At 34.1% G+C, this 18,951-nt stretch overlaps 1 protein-coding gene across 2 annotated transcripts in view; it reads right to left on the bottom strand.

Moving 5' to 3' along the window:
- Positions 1-1,012: 1,012 nt before the first annotated feature.
- The window catches only part of LOC119083173 (paired mesoderm homeobox protein 2B-like), a 40,180-nt gene continuing 22,241 nt past the window's right edge, over positions 1,013-18,951 (bottom strand). For both annotated transcript variants that reach the window (XM_037192834.1, XM_037192833.1), the window contains exons 3-4: positions 3,607-3,847; positions 1,013-1,901 (exon numbers count right to left, since the gene is read on the bottom strand). In XM_037192834.1, the coding sequence (XP_037048729.1) occupies positions 1,660-1,901; positions 3,607-3,847 (483 nt within the window). In that variant the 3' untranslated portion in view covers positions 1,013-1,659. The remainder of the gene's footprint in view (positions 1,902-3,606; positions 3,848-18,951) is intronic.

Genomic DNA, 18,951 nt, shown 5'->3' with positions numbered 1-18,951 from the left:
TTGAGCTTATAAATAAAAGGGGAAAAAATTGGAATGTAGATTTCGGAATTGAACACAAAAACTCTAATCTTTTTACTTTCGCGTTAACATTCTTGAATAATTATTGTAGTTTGTATGGAAATACGTTTCTAATTTGATTAAAAAGATGCGAAAAATCCGGAGTCTGTTCAAGTAAAAAGTCCTATTTCCACGATATTTTTCATCATTATTTTCATACCACAAGTCCCATAAAATCTATGACATGTGGTCCAGGCATGAGCGCCGACGGAGAAACCTCGGCGGCGGCTAGCCGAAAAAAAATTCTCGGCGGCGGCGAAAAAGTCGGCTTGAGCCGGCTTAAAACGGCTCGGCTGGAGGTTCCTTTTAACTTTTTTTTCAAAATAAAAACGTTTAGATAAATTCATGGAAAATGAACTAGTAAGCATGAAAATGAAATTGTACGGAAAGCGAAAATGTAGGTAGATTAGGTTGTTCAAAGTGCAAGTGGAACTGGTCTTGTTACAAGCAAGTCTCTAAGTCTAAGGTTCACTAACACGTCAAGTTTTATTGCCTCAAAACTTGAACTAAATGGAAAATCATGCTCCAGTACACTCATTTAACTCATTAAGAAAATGGTTTTCGAGAAGAAATCGAAAGCTCACGAAAATCAAGTAAAAATTGAAAAGAAAAAAAAATCGAGAAAATTCGCAAAGATCGATAAAGTTTTCTCAAATTTGTGAATTAACTGATTGTGCGCCTTCGGCTCGTTCCGCAAAGGTCATACTTGCCAAAACAACAAACTTAGAAGCGAGGACGTAATATACCATTCTGGAAAATTCATGAAAATTCAAGAAAATTTTCAAAATTTTCTTAATTTTGAAAAAAAAATTCAAAAAGTACTTGAGCTGCTTAGGATCAACAGGAATCTCGGTTTTCAAAATTATTTCACCCATTCACCTTTCGAAATCTTTATTTCATTTTCCAGCCGTTTCAAGCCGGCTTGAGCCGTGTTTTTGACACCGGCTCGGCTGCGGCGCGGCTTGCTCAAAAATGGCCGGCGGCGGCTTATTTTCGGCGGCGCTCATGCCTGATGTGGTCTGAGTGTATAATGACTAGGCATTTCGACCAAACTAACTGTTTGAAAAGAAAGCGTCGCACGAAACGCTTTTGTGAATCTGTTAGAAATGAGCATAAGTCATGGTTCCTGTGGAATGATAAGACAACTCACAATATATATGAAAATGGGACATTTTGGGTGTGCAGAGTCACAATGAAACTGTGCGGACTTTTCGAATTTTACTTAAAAAAAAAACAAACAGAAAACGCATTTCCCATTGGTCAGATTTCATTTTCTGTTCTATTTTAATCGGATGCAATAAATAATGCTGGTCAGAAAAAAATAGAAACTTTCTTCGTGTTTGCTACCTATATATCGAATGACTAAAATGAAATTATATTTTCAGAAATAAATTAAGTTGAAATCATAATAATTTACATGGACGTTTTTATCATCATAAATATTTAAGTTTTGTTACGAAATATTAAAATTATTTCTTTTCCTTTCAATCTTTTCTATCTTTCGTTTCTTCTGTTTTTGTGCACACAAACACAATCCCCGGCTGTTGTAAAAGGTGTTTCACGTATTTCGAAATACAAATCCAACAGAGTTTATTTGTCGATTTAAAACAAATGATTTGATGCGGTTGGCTTACTTAGTAACGGATCTAGTAGATAGCCAGCACCACCGCCAGCACTTAATAGCGATGAAAATGGTGATGATAGTGCGGCCGCCGATAAAGCAGCATGATGATGATGATGATTTGACAATCCACTGGATAGACTTGATTGCTTTCCTTGCAGTAATGAATTACATGAGCCTGTCCACTTGTTGTTATTCGAGCTTAAATCGTCTGATAATTTTCCTGAAAAAAAGAAGACAAAAAAAATGAATTAAACTCTGAACACACATTTATTCCGACCGTGTGAGTAAAATAAGACTTGATGTGATAAATGATTTATTTAACTTTCTATGACATACACAGATGGAGCGGCAGAGTGCCTATGAAATATTAATATTTGAACAACCGCATATTGGTTTTATTTCTCCCCCATATGGCACTCAATCAAATTGACAAAATAGTTTTCTCGTTTTTCACATTCTTTTTTGCTTCTCGTTTGTTTGTTGGCTTTTTTTTTCTGCTCCTGTTCCTCCTCGTTTGGCGATCAATAACGGTATTCTGGATTTGTATTTGTATGAGAAATTATGGCTGAACGATAAGATTTATAAAATAATGTGAAAGAATTGCAAATTTCCAGGTAGCGCAACAACGTATTTTTGTGTATAGCTACATTCAGGGGTCGTTCAAAACTTCCATCCGCATTTTTAGCACCCTATTGAGACTTTACTCGTCGGTCGGAGAACATTAACACGTTGCCGGTTATTGTGACTTGTCAACTTTAGGCACACCGGAAAGTGCTAAGGGAGCCGAGGAATACCTTCAAAAAAAATTCTAAAAATCAAAAATTTGACTTTTGATTTTTAGAAATTTATTTGGAGGTATTCCTCGACCCCGCAACGTGCCTAAAGTGCCTGCTCGAGCGTTATCCCCTACGTGTTAAACCAATTTAAGTTCGGCGATGATAAATTTATCAATGTAACCCTGACTCTACCCCGCACACTAGCCTTGACGTTTGTCAAAACGAGGAACTGACCCTCCACAAAATTTGCGTTACATCGAGAATGTTTACATCAGATTCTTGTTGTGCTGAATTTCTGTATTGAAAAGTCACTGGAAAGATACTGGAATCGAAAGTTTTCAACTTTGCGGATGTGAAATTGACAGTTCATCTGATTTTATGAATGAAATGAAGGGTTGCCATAACAGAAATATTTGGCATTCGGTGTTGTTGTGGCGAATATTTTCATTTTCAATCTAGTACATATATTGTTAGGAGCACGTTAGTCATTCATTGAAACTTTATGAAACGGCAAAACGCTAAGTGGTCTGGTCACGCTTCATACTCGTATCCAAACGGTTGTTAAATTTACGTCTACGAAGCTTTAACCAATTTTTATGTTACCTTTGACAAGTGACACACCAAAAATCAAATATATCCCGAAGAGTATTAGGCTGCATCATTGACTATAATACAATTCGATAAGAAAACGGCAACATGACATGAGAGAATTAAATCAACGTTTAATATTAAAGTAGAAAAGTTTAATTTGAAAATTAGTCTTTAACATTACCATTCATTTGTCTAAATTACTGTCAACTATTTGCAATGTCGCGCCTTATTGTCACAAAGGGCGTTTTGTTTTCTTCTTTTCGTTTTGAATATTGTATAAATGTTGGATGGTTCAAGTGAATTTTCTTATAATGTGAAGGGTATAGCACAACGAAAGAATGCCACATAAATTGGAGAACAGACATAAAAGCATAATTCAATTACGGAAAGTTAGAGCTCTACATCTCCCTTAAACTGCACTTTTTTTTTGAAGAAATTAAATTTTTGTTTCTGCTTTGGGCCCATGAGATCAATTCAATCAACAGTCAGTTTTCCGAGATTCAGACCTAGTTCTTCTGTAGACCAGTGCTGGCCAAAATGAAATTAAATGTTACTTACCATTTAATGGTTTAATATCTCCATTCGAATGATGTGAGGAAGCACTTGAGTTCGGTGTTGTCGATACCGTTGATATGGGTGATCCAGGACCAGGTTTGATATCCTTCGGCGTTGTGTTCCCTGTATTATTATTTTTTCCTTCGGATTTGATTTGAGAGTCTGACGCATTGTTATTGGAGACCTTCTGCTGGGCTAATCGTTCTTGTTTACGGAATTTCGCTCGTCTATTTTGAAACCACACCTAAAATCAGTAAAAATTTATTTTTTCAAATTAAGCGTTCAAAATCGAGTGAAATTGTTTGTATTTATTTTGCTGCACAACATTCCTTCCCTCGACAAAATACTAAGCTATGGCTCTGACGAAATCACTGAAACGATCTCTAATTTTTGTGTACCACATTGATATATCGCAAGATAATCGGATTATTTACATGCTCTGATTCATGACTGGCTAATGACCTTCTAGCTAAATTCGAACCGGCTGTTTGCTGCTTAATTATATAGGTCAGTGAATTCAATTAACAAATTGCATCAAGTGACATACGAGCAATTGATTCGTTTCAAATTTATTTGATCAACCTCACAGTTAATCAACATAGTAGGAACAATGACGAGGATTTGTGTGACACAAATTAAGAAGCAGGAAGTGAGTTTGCAATAAAAAATATAACAAAAACAAGAAGATGTTCTAAGTTCCCAATTTATTATTCAAAATAACAATTTCAATTGTATATAGACTATTGGCTAAACAGTGCTACTATAATTTCGATCTGCCAAATAATTTTTACCAAAAAAAAAATTGACTGGAAACAACCAAAATTTTACCAATTTATCTGCGTCGCATGTGGCAGATAAACTTTCTTGCCTGTTCCTTTCTGTTCGACGCAGATTTTTTTGGCAAAATTTTGGTTGTTTCCAGTCAATTTTTTTTTGGTAAAAATTATTTGGCAGATGATGAGAAAAACTAAGCCAGCTTGTTTGAACTAAAATTGGGTGTAAAATTTAATTTTTGCGTAACGACGCTGAAAGCGTCAACTCTAGCGATATCATTCATTTTAGAAATTGTACTTCAAAGACTGCGTCACACTTTTCTCGAAGAGATTTTTGTTGGGATATCAGTCGTTTTAGAAGTTTTAGAACACTGCTTTTTATAACAGTTTATAACAGAAATTCGGAAATTTGGCAAAATTTGAAAATTTGGCGAAAATCGAAAATTTGACGAAATTCGAAAATTTGACGAAAATCGAAAATTTGACGAAATTCGAAAATTTGACGAAAATCGAAAATTTGACGAAATTCGAAAATTTGACGAAATTCGAAAATTTGACGAAATTTGAAAATTTGTCGAAATTCGAAAATTTGACGAAATTTAACGAAAATCGAAAATTTAACGAAAATCGAAAATTTGACGAAAATCGAAAATTTGACGAAGAAAGTAATTCTCTATTCACCATTCACCATTCAAGAAATATCTCCAAAACCCAAATTGACCCACCCATTTCCAACTTTCGACATTTTTCGCAAATGCTCTTCTTTTCTACTCGTAAAACTCTGAGACTTTGCCGAAGAAAGTAACTCTCTATCTCTCATAATCGCAAAAATATTAGTCCTTTCATCCTATGCTCGAGTAGCTCAAAATTTGGTCACTCTAGCTCAAACGAATCTGCCCCGATTTTTTAAATTATTTTTTTGTTCGAATCGTGTTACAAATACCTTTCATTTGATGGGTCGCACGCCTCTGTAGGTTTCAATACAGGTAAGCTACAGCCGAAAACGGGTTCCCGACCCTCGAAAACCACACTCAGAAACCACTTCGAGGCCAATAAAACAAAATTCTGGTTTTTCCTGGGGTAATGGCGTATCACATTTTCATTTTTATGCCCACCCTGAGGTTCCTGCAAAATTTCATGGAGATTGGCTGACTAGTTTCCGAGATCGTCCGTCGATAGATAGACAGATAGAAACATACAGAATAAGTTGAAAGATTTTGATTGTTTGGGAAAAGTCAATTTGGTGTATTTTCTATGAAAAGTGCCAATTTCAAAACGATGTATCTCCGGTAATTTTAAAGCTACATAGTCGAGTGATAGCTCGTTTTGCTCGTATTTGAAGCGCGAATAAGATAGAATATGTTTTGTGGTGATACAGGCCAAAGGAAAGAAACTTAAATTCTCGCCTATATGTAGTTGCCGCGTCTCAAAAAAATTTCTTCGTTTTTTTTTTTGGAAGTTAGACTGCGTCAAGTCCTCCGCTAACGCTCCGGACATGATTAGAATGGGAAATCTGACTGAAGAAAACCCATAAAATTTGACGTCGACAATGTAATGAGAAGATGTTACACCTGAATTTTCTATGTCGAGCATCGATATAATATAGGGTAGATAAGTAATGTCAATACAAAGCAACTTTATGCGGAAAGATCACATGGATGTATGTGTAACGTGACTTACGTTTTGAGAAAGCGCGCGAAATAATGTCATACAAATATTTCAATTTCCTTTTTCTCTTCGTTTTGTGTTGTGATTCGTATTTTGTGCACTTGTATGTTCCGAAATTTCGTTCTTCGTGTCTCATTATCTACAGTATATTATATCGATGATGTCGAGTTATTTCTGGATGTTACATCTCAATTAGCATATTACATTATTACATCTGAAAGTCCCGTTGCTATGGGGATGGTAATGTTTTCTTATTTTAATTGAAATTGTTTCATCGTCCATTAGACTGATCGTACATATATCTGTCATTCCGCCAAATAATGAAATTAATTCTACCGCCTCTGCAAATAGTGAATTAGCTGCTTAAACAGCCACTTAAATGAGTATGAAAAAATAAATTTGAATTATTGAAATACCAATCACAAATATAACAACGACCATTACCGAACGTTCTTGAATCTTTTTTTTTTTGACGAAAAATCGGTGATATTTTTAGACGTTTTACTAACTCGATAAAAAAAGAGTATTTTTACACCGAAAGGTGTGTTCGTACGTCTGAATATTAATAGCTTTACTCTCTTAATTTACGATTAATAACAACAAAATGAAATAAATTTTTTGTTGAAACTGTGTCCCAATAAAACTTAGCTCAAACACTATGCGAGTGCCTCCTTCGTATACATGTATTATATACAGACTTAAGCCATAGTAACGAAAGTAACAGACACTATGCCAGTTAGCTAAAATTAACGCATTCTAGAGCATCACTCATCGACTTTAAAAAAAATATTTTTCTTCGTCAAAATCTTCAGACTTTTTGTTGATTTCATCAAACATGAAAATGATGAATGTACTCAGTTTCGGATAAATAATAAAAATATTTTCGGCAAATTGTTGGATTAGTTACGGTTACACTTTGATGTTTATTATTTAGAAATATTTGAAAACAAAACATTGGCTTTATGCGATAATTATGAGACTAATTTGACCACTCTGAAATATACAAAGGCGTTGAATTACCACTGGTATTGTGGTTGGCTTTTATCACATCAGAATGGTAAAAATGGTACCGAGCTGTTCTATATAAGCTTTTCATCGAAATCCTGATTGAAATATTAACTTGACTAACTCAAACAAACCTTGGAAAAAAGTCTCAACGCCTGGAAATTCTTTTGACGAACAGAGCAAAATCTACTACTTCAGTGGTTTCAACAAACCCATCGTTCATGGCTCATTTTTGTTATTATACTGCTGATAATGTATAAGCTTTGTATAAGGTTTGAAATCTCCCAAATTTCCACCGACAAACAACATGATGGAAAATTTGCGTTGTTAATAAAATTCCAGACAATGTTTGCGAATTCAACTGACCGCAAGTAACAGAAGGGTTTAGTTTTAATGATGTAAATAAACATCATCCACATATCAAATCGACTTTAACCAGATTTACGGAATGTTAAAGTATTCAGTAAGAGAATAATCTTATGTTCTGCCATATTTGATCTTTTAATTAAGTTGGATTGTCCTTCCATTTTGTTTCAAATAAAACTTTCGGTAAATAAATAATAACCGAAAGGATTGTAACGAGGACAATATATTGATGATGCTTTAAGTCTAAATGTGGTAGCTACTTAAAACTTTATTTTCGGTGAGGATACGGTCATACAACCAGCATTTATGTATATGGTAGTACACACATATCATACATGTGTATAACACAACACATAAATAAAGCAATTTGGTATGTTTTGCGGAAAACGTAGATACAACTTCACTAATAAGGATGAGATTGTAATCAAGAATTGAAACTTTTGTTAGTTTGTTTATTCATGGAATCAAGTTACTGCAGATTGTATTAGTTTTTGGTCAAAGATTTTATTTGCTCAAATGATAGCGCTCTGATTTCATTCACCACAAAGTTGTATTAAAACTGTACATTTGTTCGATTGAATCGGAAAAACTATAAGAACAATACGGATCATGGGAAACTTCATTTGGTGAGCGAATTGGAATTAATTTATAAAATAAAGTGACTCTCTCGCTTTTATAAGACTCACATGGTCAACGTAGTACATTCGTTATATAGTAGGGTGTAGCGGTTTTGACAAAATGTCTTAATTTTTTGAGGCTCAGCCGGAAGTTCACTCATTTTATCATTTTATGGAAGAACAAAAAAATTTCAAACTTTAATTTTGTGCTGCCGCCAGACCCATTTTTGAAAATTTCATTGTTTTCGGTCTTCGTCACATATATGGATTTTTTACGGTCGGCCCAATGTACATAAAAAGTTCGATCCATATGGTAATCCAATCTCCAGAATTCACAGATTATTTTACAAAACAGATCAAGTCTAAAAAATATTTTGAGTTCGTGATTTTGGTACATGGAATATTGGCGACGAAAGTAGGATTACCTCGAATCAAAATTTTGTTTAGGTTAGAATGTATTACCAGGTTCTGACATTACGAAAGTTGTAATTTTAAATGTCAAAACCGCTACACCCTAGTATATGGGTACACGACTCCCTAAATGGACTATCTGCCTATTTCATCATAAGCTATGGGTTTTAATATGTCGATGTGTGGCGCGCCATTTCCACATTGACCGTGTCAGGAACGATATTATCGTTCGAAAGACGATAATATCGCTTTTTGAATGATATTATCGTTTTTTGGACTATATATTGCAGTGCCTATATTCGCGAAAATATTTCAAGAAAATTGTGAAAATTTGAAAAAATTCATGAAAATTGTGAAAATTTGAGAAAATTTATGAAAATTCACGAAAATTTGTGAAAGTTTATGAAATTTGTGAAAATTTATGAAATTTGGGAAAATTAAAGAAAATGACTTATTTTTTCATAAAATTTTCTATATCGTTGCTTTTCTCGTTTTTTTTTCAATTTTTTTTTATTAGACTTACAGTTTGTTCATCTTTAAAAAACACAATTTTCGATTTATCAGAGTTTTAAAAGTCATCCATGTTCCCAGTCAATTAAGTGCTTCCCAGTCTATGATGTTTTGGCGTTTGAATTCGCTAATTAAAAAACGCACTTTACTAATTATTTGTGGATATTTAGTAAATGCTGTCGTTTGTTTTTTTTTTGCTAAATAATCGTTTTTTAAACTAATTTGACGCAACGCATTATTCCACTGAGTCAGTACTACCGACTTGGAGGTTTTTCTTTCGTCACAGAAGTAAAAAAAGCAACTCGCAAAGACCACGGTAATCGATTTTCGTATGGACTATCAAAAATGATGTAGGGTTGTCTGTAACAAGAACTACATGGGTATTGACATCTTTGGCTGAAAATATAGATCAGCCATTTTGGAGCAGTTTTTGCTTATTATGATGTTTAACAACAATTAAAAATAATTTGTCCAATTTATAGTTCCCCATTATTTTCATTATATTCATCTGTTATCGAAGCTCTGTGTAGTATGATTTCAGTATTTATATAGTAAAATGCATGTTAAAAAAATTGAAGTACAAGATTTGAAATCAACCGATTAAAAATACTTTTATGCAATTCCGTCGCAAAATGTTCACTTTTTCATGCATCATTTCAATGGTATATTGATTTACTTTTTATCACTAGTGACAAAAAGGACTTACATATAACTTTTTGTCACTAGTAAATCAATATACCTTGAAATAATACATGAAAAAGTGATTTTGCGACAATATTACATAAAACGTTGTATGCAACATGTTGCGAAAGTGGTTGTTTTTGTCACACGATGTTGTTATCAAACTTGCTACGCTCGTCTGATAACATCACATCTAGTGACAAAAACAACTACTTTTCGCAACTTGTTGCATAAATTACTATGATGGATGCAAGTAATAGGATAGTAATATTGAAAACTGAAAATCGTAGCACTTTATCGAAACAGAAACAAATGTAACTCAGAACTAGTTTCTCTTCGTTTTTTGTTTCAATTCGCTCCTAATCACATAATTTGGTCATATGTATAAAACAAAGAGCATGAATATCTTGACGTATCAAATTGCACGTATGCACCATATTTAAACAATGTAACAATAGGTTTACAAGCGGTTTTCGTGCGTTTTAAACCAACGTGAACCTCTTTTGGTAGGTGAGCTGGGCACTTTTCAGTTAGAATAAGAAAAGTTATTTATTTTCGTCAGCATTTGAACGGATCTTACAATATTTGGCATTCATACAACTACGAATAAGAAAAAAGGTTCGAAAGACCGCATTTCCTAAATATCCATCTAATAATTAGTAAGTCTACGAAAAAAATTTGAAAAAACAGGAAAGAAAACAGCGAAATCGAAGATTTCATGAAAAATACCCACCCTGTACTTTCCAAAAACATTTTGATTTCTTCATTCGTGTTCAGAATTTAGAGATTCGCATATCCCAGTTAATATATATATATATATATGTAAAACACTTGAAAAGAGAAGATAATGGCCCAAAATTAAGCATTTTTTCAATAACTAAAAATTTCGACTTTGACGATTTTTTCAGCTTATCCTGTATTTTACACTTGAAAAACACGGATTTTCGGATGCCGCCGCCAAAAGTTATTGCCCAGGATCTTAGCCTTAACCCTAACTTTTCTTCATCAGGATACTAAACTCAACCGAAAAACACTTTAACATGCTCCGGACCTCACTTTGACACAGGGTTTTCAGTGACCCATCGACTAAATGTTAATTAAACTGAGTGTTTGACGATTTTCTAATAGTTCTCTTGTTTATTCGTTTTTCCTAAATTTCATGAAAATTCTTGAAAATTCATGAAAATTTGTGAAAACTTAAGAAAATTCGTGAAATTTCATGAAAATTCACGAAAATCTGTGAAAATTCAAGAAAATTTGTGAAAATTTATGAAATTTGTGAAAATTTGATAAAATTAAGAAAATATTTTCGCGAATATAGGCACTGTATATTGTAATTCCGACATGACTACTAACAACTTTTTTTTTTTAAATGTCCTCTATAATACGCAAATAGAGACAATATATTCAACTATCTGGCTGCTTTCCCCTCCGCTCCACCGAAGAGTGACTTCTTTTCTAGTTTCTTTTTTCTTATTAAATCAAATCCTCATAAAAAATGCACGAACAAATGACCCATCAAAATAAAACACAGCCAATTGTCAGAAATCATATCGACCTCATTAATACCCGTGTCTCAATTTTCTCCTAATGCCCGTACAACATGAAAACATATAAAACATCGAAACAAATACCAAAGAATGAAAGAAGAGGAAAGGACGACGAAGAAGCAATAAAAAAAAAAAAACAAAAACAACCAACATCAAACTCATGTAATGATCCCAAAACAAAACGATTCATGTTTAACCCCAAACAACACCATTTGTATTGTGTGATGGATAAGCTGACGGAATAAAAAAGTTCCTACCAATTTAATTCAATTTACACGATTAATCACATGCAATATATTACACATTTTTATAGATTAACTATTCATAATGTATCTTCTGCACTGACTGTTATATATTTATACAAACACAGCCCAATACACTCAGCAAATTCGTAGGGATTTTTTTTTTACTCGGTTGAAAATGTGTGGAGAGAGCGCTTCCATATCAGGGTATACGAACAATGTCTGCATGACTGAGGTTAGGGTGTGAAATATCAAATAGTTTTGTATTTATAACATTAGAGATATGAACCGGCACGATGGGACAAGTGAATTAAAAAAAAATGTGAAGATTCAATGGGAAAATGAGTGCATTTAGATTCGGAGGGTTGATGTTATGTTTAGTGATAAATAACGAACCGTTTAAGTTTATAGTTCCGGAATCACTATGCGTGACAGGAATGACTTTATGCGCGCATCTGTCACACTTTTTGATATTTATTTATGGAAATGGAAATTGTGTACTTAACAGATTACCAGAATAGGTTAATGAAAGTCGATGAGCGAATAAATAGTTTCTTCGTTCTGCTTTGGGCCGGGTAATTTCGTTGAAAGAGACTACTCTGCCGAAGGTCTTCATCGAATTTAATCTTTCGCTAAGTGGATAGAAGTGTATACTCTTGACTGAGTTATTTGTTGAAAATAAAATATTTTTTTTAAATCGGAGAGTAAGGACATGCGAAAAAATTGATTTCAGATCCGAATGCAGTGTTTAATCAATCAGCGATACAAAAACCAAACAAAATAATTATTTTCTTCAAAAGTTTCCATTTCACCTGTTCTTTATTTGGTAAAAACTGACACCAACGTTCGTACCACTAGAGGATGTAGACTCACCAAAGAGTCAAAAATCTTACATGTCACGAGTAACTTTGTCTCCACGTAATCAACAGGTAAGCCCTTCTGGGAAAAAGTCAAAAGGTCCTTCCGTTCGGGCGACTTTTTCCAATTAGGCCCTCGATTCGTAAGACTGATTAATATTGTGTAACTTACAAAGTGTAAGTGAATCACAGAGTTCCGCCACGCCACACGGACAAATGGGACATTTTTGCCTAGGGCGTAGCGCTTTAGCGGTGCAAAACTTTAAAAGGAAAAAAAGATTGGGGAAATAACTAAGGGAAAATTTTTCGAGTGGAATATAAAAATGTATAACTAACGAAAAATTTATTTAAAAAAATCGCTCACTTCGCTCGCAATTGAAAGAGTACAAATTTTGATCCGGAGAGAGCTTTCCGTTGATTTTTTTCTATTTCCAATCAAAATTAACAGAAAGGCCTCAGTAGGAAAATTTCGATTGGAAAACAAAGATTAAGAGAAAGGCCTCGGTAGAAGAATTTTGATTGGAAATAGAAAAAAGAATTAACAGAACGGCCTCAGTAGAAAATTTTTGATTGGAAATTAAAGATTTTGCCTGTGTTCCCTAATGTGGGCTTCATTTGTTTGAACAATAAATGGTTAATATTTAAAAAAAAAACCTGTCTGAACTTCGCCCAACTAAGGCAATAGGCCCTTCGGGAATCGCCCGAACGCCCAGTATGGCCAGTCCGGGCATGTGTGGTAAGTAATGCGGATTAATAGGAGACAGAGCAACCCATCACTGGTTAGATTTTCACATCTTTTTGGCAGTCTCTATTTTATAGAAAGCCTTAAGATAAACCTTAAAATGGTGCGAAAGATCTGTCTGCGATAGTAAATATTCTGACACTAAACCGCACAATTGTATTCGCGTGTTAAAAAAACAACAACACCAAGAAAACCAGGGTATTCCACGCCGTTGCCCAATAATGCAATAAACACAACAATCGATATAATGCTGTTCGTCATTACGAATATAACTCAATAATTGAAACATTTGGCAAGTTCATTGTTCATTTATTTATTTAAGAGATTTATAGAGGGTGTCGTATGTCGTCAATGATTTTTCATGAGCACACAAGCCATTTTTTTCTTTCTAAAAACGATCGGGTAGTCTACCATGTACCTATATCATCGAATGTGTGTTTGACTACTTTAAGCCCTTGTTTGTGAATTTTCTATACTCCTTTTTTTGTTGTTGCCATCGTTCTGGTTTTTCATTGTTACAACTATTAAATTCAACACCACGATCCAGTCAATACTATACGGAGGGTATATAATAATGAAGTAGAGATATATTCATTCTCGGCTGGATTCCTTTTGTTGAGAGTAAATTATTAACACATATGTTGACAGTAAATAAAAACGAATTAGCTGGAGGTAGATGTGTATTTGACTGGCTGACTGACTGAAATTTCATTATGATGACTGTAAATATAATGATAAAAAATGACAATGTTCCCTGTAACATCATAGTTTTTACATGTACATGTACATGTACACACTGTCGTTTGATACAAAATCTATTACTTCACTAATTTTAACAAAGATTTCACTTGCTTGTTCTCATTGCCATTGTTAACCGATGACTGTTTCTAAAATGTGGGCCTTAATATTAATGTAGCGAAAATGACAAAACACCCAGAAGAAGAAAAAAAAATCCACAAAAACACATCGTAATCCGAATACTTGAAAATATTTGATTCCCCTTAACAATAACAATGTTATCTTTAATTAAATTAAAATAACAAACCGTTCAAATGCGATGTGGTTTCATCATCATTTCGAGTAGCTGTTACAAAAATATTCAACATCTCATCTCATAAATAAATATTTAGAATATTTTCACTTATAATATACAAAACCAGTAAACTACATAACCGTCAATGTAATATTGTTGAATTTATCAAAGTGTATTTTTGGCACCACGATCGGTGCAACATATAATTTGTTTAATGAAGCGAAAGAAAAAATGTTGACTTGATGGATTTTTGTTGAGATATAAAAAAAAATTGGTGGAGACGAAAATTAATGATCCGAAGAAACGAGGTTTCGGTATAAATTAGTTGTTCGTCAATAAGGCAGCTAATCTTCTTGGTATTATATCTGTCTGTTATATACCAGTGTCCCAAGTCACTCCCTTATAAGGCCAGAGGAAGCTGCGGGAAAACCAAGAAAACCACCTTCTGGACCATCATTTTAATTATTTTTGTAATTTATTATAATTGCTTCAACTTGAAGTGTACTGAAGAAAAACCAGTGGAGATGAGCGTGGAAGGTAATTTTAATTGTATGAGACCCCAGAACAAATTTGCAGATACTTTCATACACTTCCGTTAGCGCTTCCTGACGAGATATTTCGGTGACGGGAAAAATCTCCGAGTGTATTATCGTTGCAGCGGCGATAATATCGTTTCATGGACGATAATATCGTTGCTAGGACGATATTCAGGCCTCTCACTCTAATTCCGGACTCCTTATTAAGGAATTAAGGAGGTTTCAGCTCAAAAATAAGGAGAAATAAGGAAATTGTTAATTGAAATTAAGGAAAAATAAGGAGAAAAATACAAATTTTTCAACTGAAAATTTTCGCTATTTTACAACTTTAACGAATTTGTCATGAACTGTAACAATACTCTCTTTAGCAACCAAACTCTCACAAACATACCAATTTGATTAGCAGAGGCTTTAGGTTCGAACTGTTTCACGGGGATGATGGGATCTTTACAGAATACATTCAGCGGATTTTTATCTAAGAAATCCTGCTGAAAGCTTACTTGAGTCACTTATTGTAATGGAAAATTCAGTAGGCACTATATGCTACTAAGCTTGCAATAGAACAAACAGTCTAAAACCCCATGACTGTTTCCATATGATGCGATTGTCCACTTTTTTTGTTATGGGTAAGTTTCGCAGAATTCTTTTATTGCAAGCCTCCAATTTCGATTGAAGATCGACCCTATTTTCGAATATAAGTTCCTAAGGTTAATCGGTACTAACCAGTGATCTTAACCAACATTTGTGTCTCTTGTGTCTCTTGTGTCTCTTGCTTCAATTATATCGAAAAAAAAAAACATTTTTGCAACCCCTTTTTGAGGGAATGCCATTTACTTTGGCCTCTATAAGTCCGAAAATAAGAAATTAAAAAAAAATGTGAAACAGTGCTTTTTAGAATTGAAAGGCGCATAAATGAGTCATTCCATTCCATTTTAAAAACCTTTGTCTTATAAGTGGTACTAGAGAAGGAAATCACAGAAAAACATGGTAAGTCCAGTAAATCAATCATATTGGAATGACAATGCGCCACCACTTCACTTTTCTATTAGAGTTCTTTGTGTTAAATAATAAAAGTAATTTTAAAATTAATATTTGCCGCGCAGCGAATTTTTTTTAAATTAATTTTTGATTTTCTGTCAGTAAAATTTGCGAAAAATAAGGAAACAAAGGATATTTTATCAAAATAAGGAGGAATAAGGAGGTTTTCATAAAAATAAGGAAAATCAAGGAAATAAGGAGGTGTGAGAGGCCTGACGATATTATTGTTTCAGAAAACGATATTATCCTCCGGAAAAGGATATTATTGTCGTCTGATACGATAATATCGTATCAAAGACAATAATATCGTTTCAATCGGCGATAATATCGTTTTATGGGCGATAATATCGTTGCTGGGACGATAATATTGTTGCAGAAAACGATATTATCGTGCGGAAAACGATATTATTGTCGTCTAATACGATATTATCGTCGCTCGGACGATAATATCGTTTCATTAGCGATAATATCGTTGCACGGACGATAACATTGTTACAGAAAACGATATTATCGTCCGGAAAACGATAACATCGTCGTCAAATACGATATTATCGTCGCTCGGACGATAATATCGTTGCACGGACGATAATATTGTTACAGAAAACGATATTATTGTCCGGAAAACGATATTATTGTCCGGAAAACGATATTATTGTCGTCTAATACGATATTATCGTCGCTCGGACGATAATATTGTTACAGAAAACGATAATATCGTCACAGCGACGATATTATCGTTTCAAAACGATATTATCGTCCCCGACGATAATACACTCGGAGATTTTTCCCTAGCCCGATATTTCAAACGAAACGGAACAGCTTTAGAAGAAAATTTTAGGATATTTTCGACGTATTTGTTCTTTTTAGCATTTCGCATTTCTTAAGTTTCCTAAAATTTTATCCTACTTCCTAGTTCGCCAAATCCTTTCCAAAGAACCCACATTTGTTGAAATTGGACCACTTTTAGAAAAAGGAATTTTAGCTCAAACTTATCATTTTTGTAGGGCTTTATGCAGCGCTGCAGCGCAAGAAGAATGGTCAAATATCATCATATTTCCTCAAACTCATCAAAACCCTTCCAACAAGATATTGCACGTTCCTACACCTAACTTTATTTCCTCATATTTATGGAACGAGTGGTCCAAATGGCACCAAATTTCGGCCTATATCCTAGCACTCGATAAAAACTAGGAACTAGGAGGAAATTTTTCATATGTACGAGGGAGGCAGTAAATCGGATGAAATTCGACATTGGTTGTGTGAATGCGGTGCTGTTAGTTATTATCAAAATACTATATTCATACGCACAGAAATGATACTTGGAGGATCCGGGGATAGGACGCGATGCAATGAAAATAATGGTTCCCTTCCTGTACTCCACAAATGTGGCTCCACATATTCTATTAAATTAAGACCAATTTCAATATTGGTACCCAGACCTACCGAAAATCAATATCAATCTGACAAAACAAAATAAATAAATCACAATGGGTCAGATCTGGCTTTCTTGGTGTAATTGCTACATTAATAATACAAATATTGTGGCTATAATATAATGTAGCCCGCTATATAACGAAAACATGCACAGACTGTGATCTAAGTGTAGTAGCCGTATGTTACAAATGATGATGGAAGAAACAGACCGCTAATATAATACGCCATATAATATGAAGTTTTGGACTGGATAGCACTTTGTACGAAATGTTCACCGAAACAAAACCATTGTTCGAGAGTACAAATACGAAAAAGCTCATTTCCCAGTAAAAACTAATTATCAAAGTGGTTGTGATTATAACAACAGAAAATGTACACCATATATAGAAATGGTCGACATCACACCGCATCCACATGTGGTGAATTATACTCCATAATAATATTATTGTGCTTAGTGTTGTGATGTCCAAAAAAAAGCAAAGACTCTACTATGCAACGGTATATATGTACACGAATATAATAAAAGCTATACCATTTGTGCCAACGGGGATGGGAATGGTACAATTCTGTGCAAAGTGTATGTGTCTCATCAGGCATGTCATTTTATGGTAATAGTCCTTTGGGTGCGTCAATTTAGTGAATATTGTTCCCATTACCATTGTCGGTTTTCTACTTTGAATGAAACGGTTTCAGCCCCATCGCTGTAATGTAAATCGATGCAAATGATAGAATCAAGCAACTAATAAAAGTCTAACATTGGAGATGTTTCTGGTATTCTGACGTTCAGGGTTCTTTTTTCATCTTAAAATTTCGTTTCAATCTCAAATTAGTTACGGAGGTTTTGGAGGACAGCTCAATCGAATATTGCGTTCTTGACGACACTGACTCTTATAACCATCGAATCGTTGTTCCTATAGCGGGATTCTTTTTAGAACAGTTCATAGGACTTTTCTATATTATGTGCCAAGTGATGTATTGAGGACAAATGTTTTGTTAAGAAAGGGTTGTGTGGGAACCGAGTAGTTGGCACAGGTCAATTAATTAGTCGATTGCAGATATCCTTTTGTTAACTAGAACAGTTGTTGACATGAGAGAGTATGATTGTTAATCAGTTTCAGGCGAACCGTAGATGAAGAAAGATTTAAATAAAATTTGATTCGTTTACGTTGAGAAAAGTCGGATGTTTTATTAGGCTTTATTAGGATCGGCCTTGCCTGATCCTATATAGATGTAAAAATTGTCAGCCCGAGGCGAAGCCGAGTCTGTTAACACATTATTGCGCAAAATTACAGTTTAAGTCCATGTTAGGAACATGATTGTATGGTCTGTAGCAATTTTGCACTTTCATCAAATGTGAGCGCGCTACAGTACATCATAAACATTATTTCGTACGTAAATTACGAAAAATATAAATAAATCAAAGCGCTCGTCATATACCTCTTTAAGCAAACATCAAAATTTTATCATCAAATTAAATTTTCACCCTTTTTTCAGCGAAACATGGACCCATAACACTAATAATGATCGTATTACTTCCAATAAAATATATTAACATCATTCAATTCACACAGATTTTCTTTCTTTTCATAAAAAGTTCCTTTCGTGCCAATAATCTGGCATAAACGCTCTCAGATCGTGCAGCTTATGTATATAGTACCACTCAAAGTATTAGTTTTAATGATGATGGTTGTATATTGGTATTATATTCCCCATGTTTCGGTTTTGTGTGTTTTGTGTAAACAGAAGGCGGATACAAAAGCACTGCGCCTGTGCTGTACATTGTCTCCTTAAGGGTTAACGAAAATTAAAGAAAAATCAACAAAAAAAAGTATGGAGTATTGATATCTGGATGTGTTAGTAAGCAAAGGTATGATGTTTTGATAAG

Source organism: Bradysia coprophila, unplaced genomic scaffold (assembly GCF_014529535.1).
Source record: "Bradysia coprophila strain Holo2 unplaced genomic scaffold, BU_Bcop_v1 contig_561, whole genome shotgun sequence".
Lineage (NCBI taxonomy): Eukaryota > Metazoa > Arthropoda > Insecta > Diptera > Sciaridae > Bradysia > Bradysia coprophila.
Note: the sequence above shows the minus strand (reverse complement) of the source record. Positions and strands in the feature narration are given on the sequence as shown.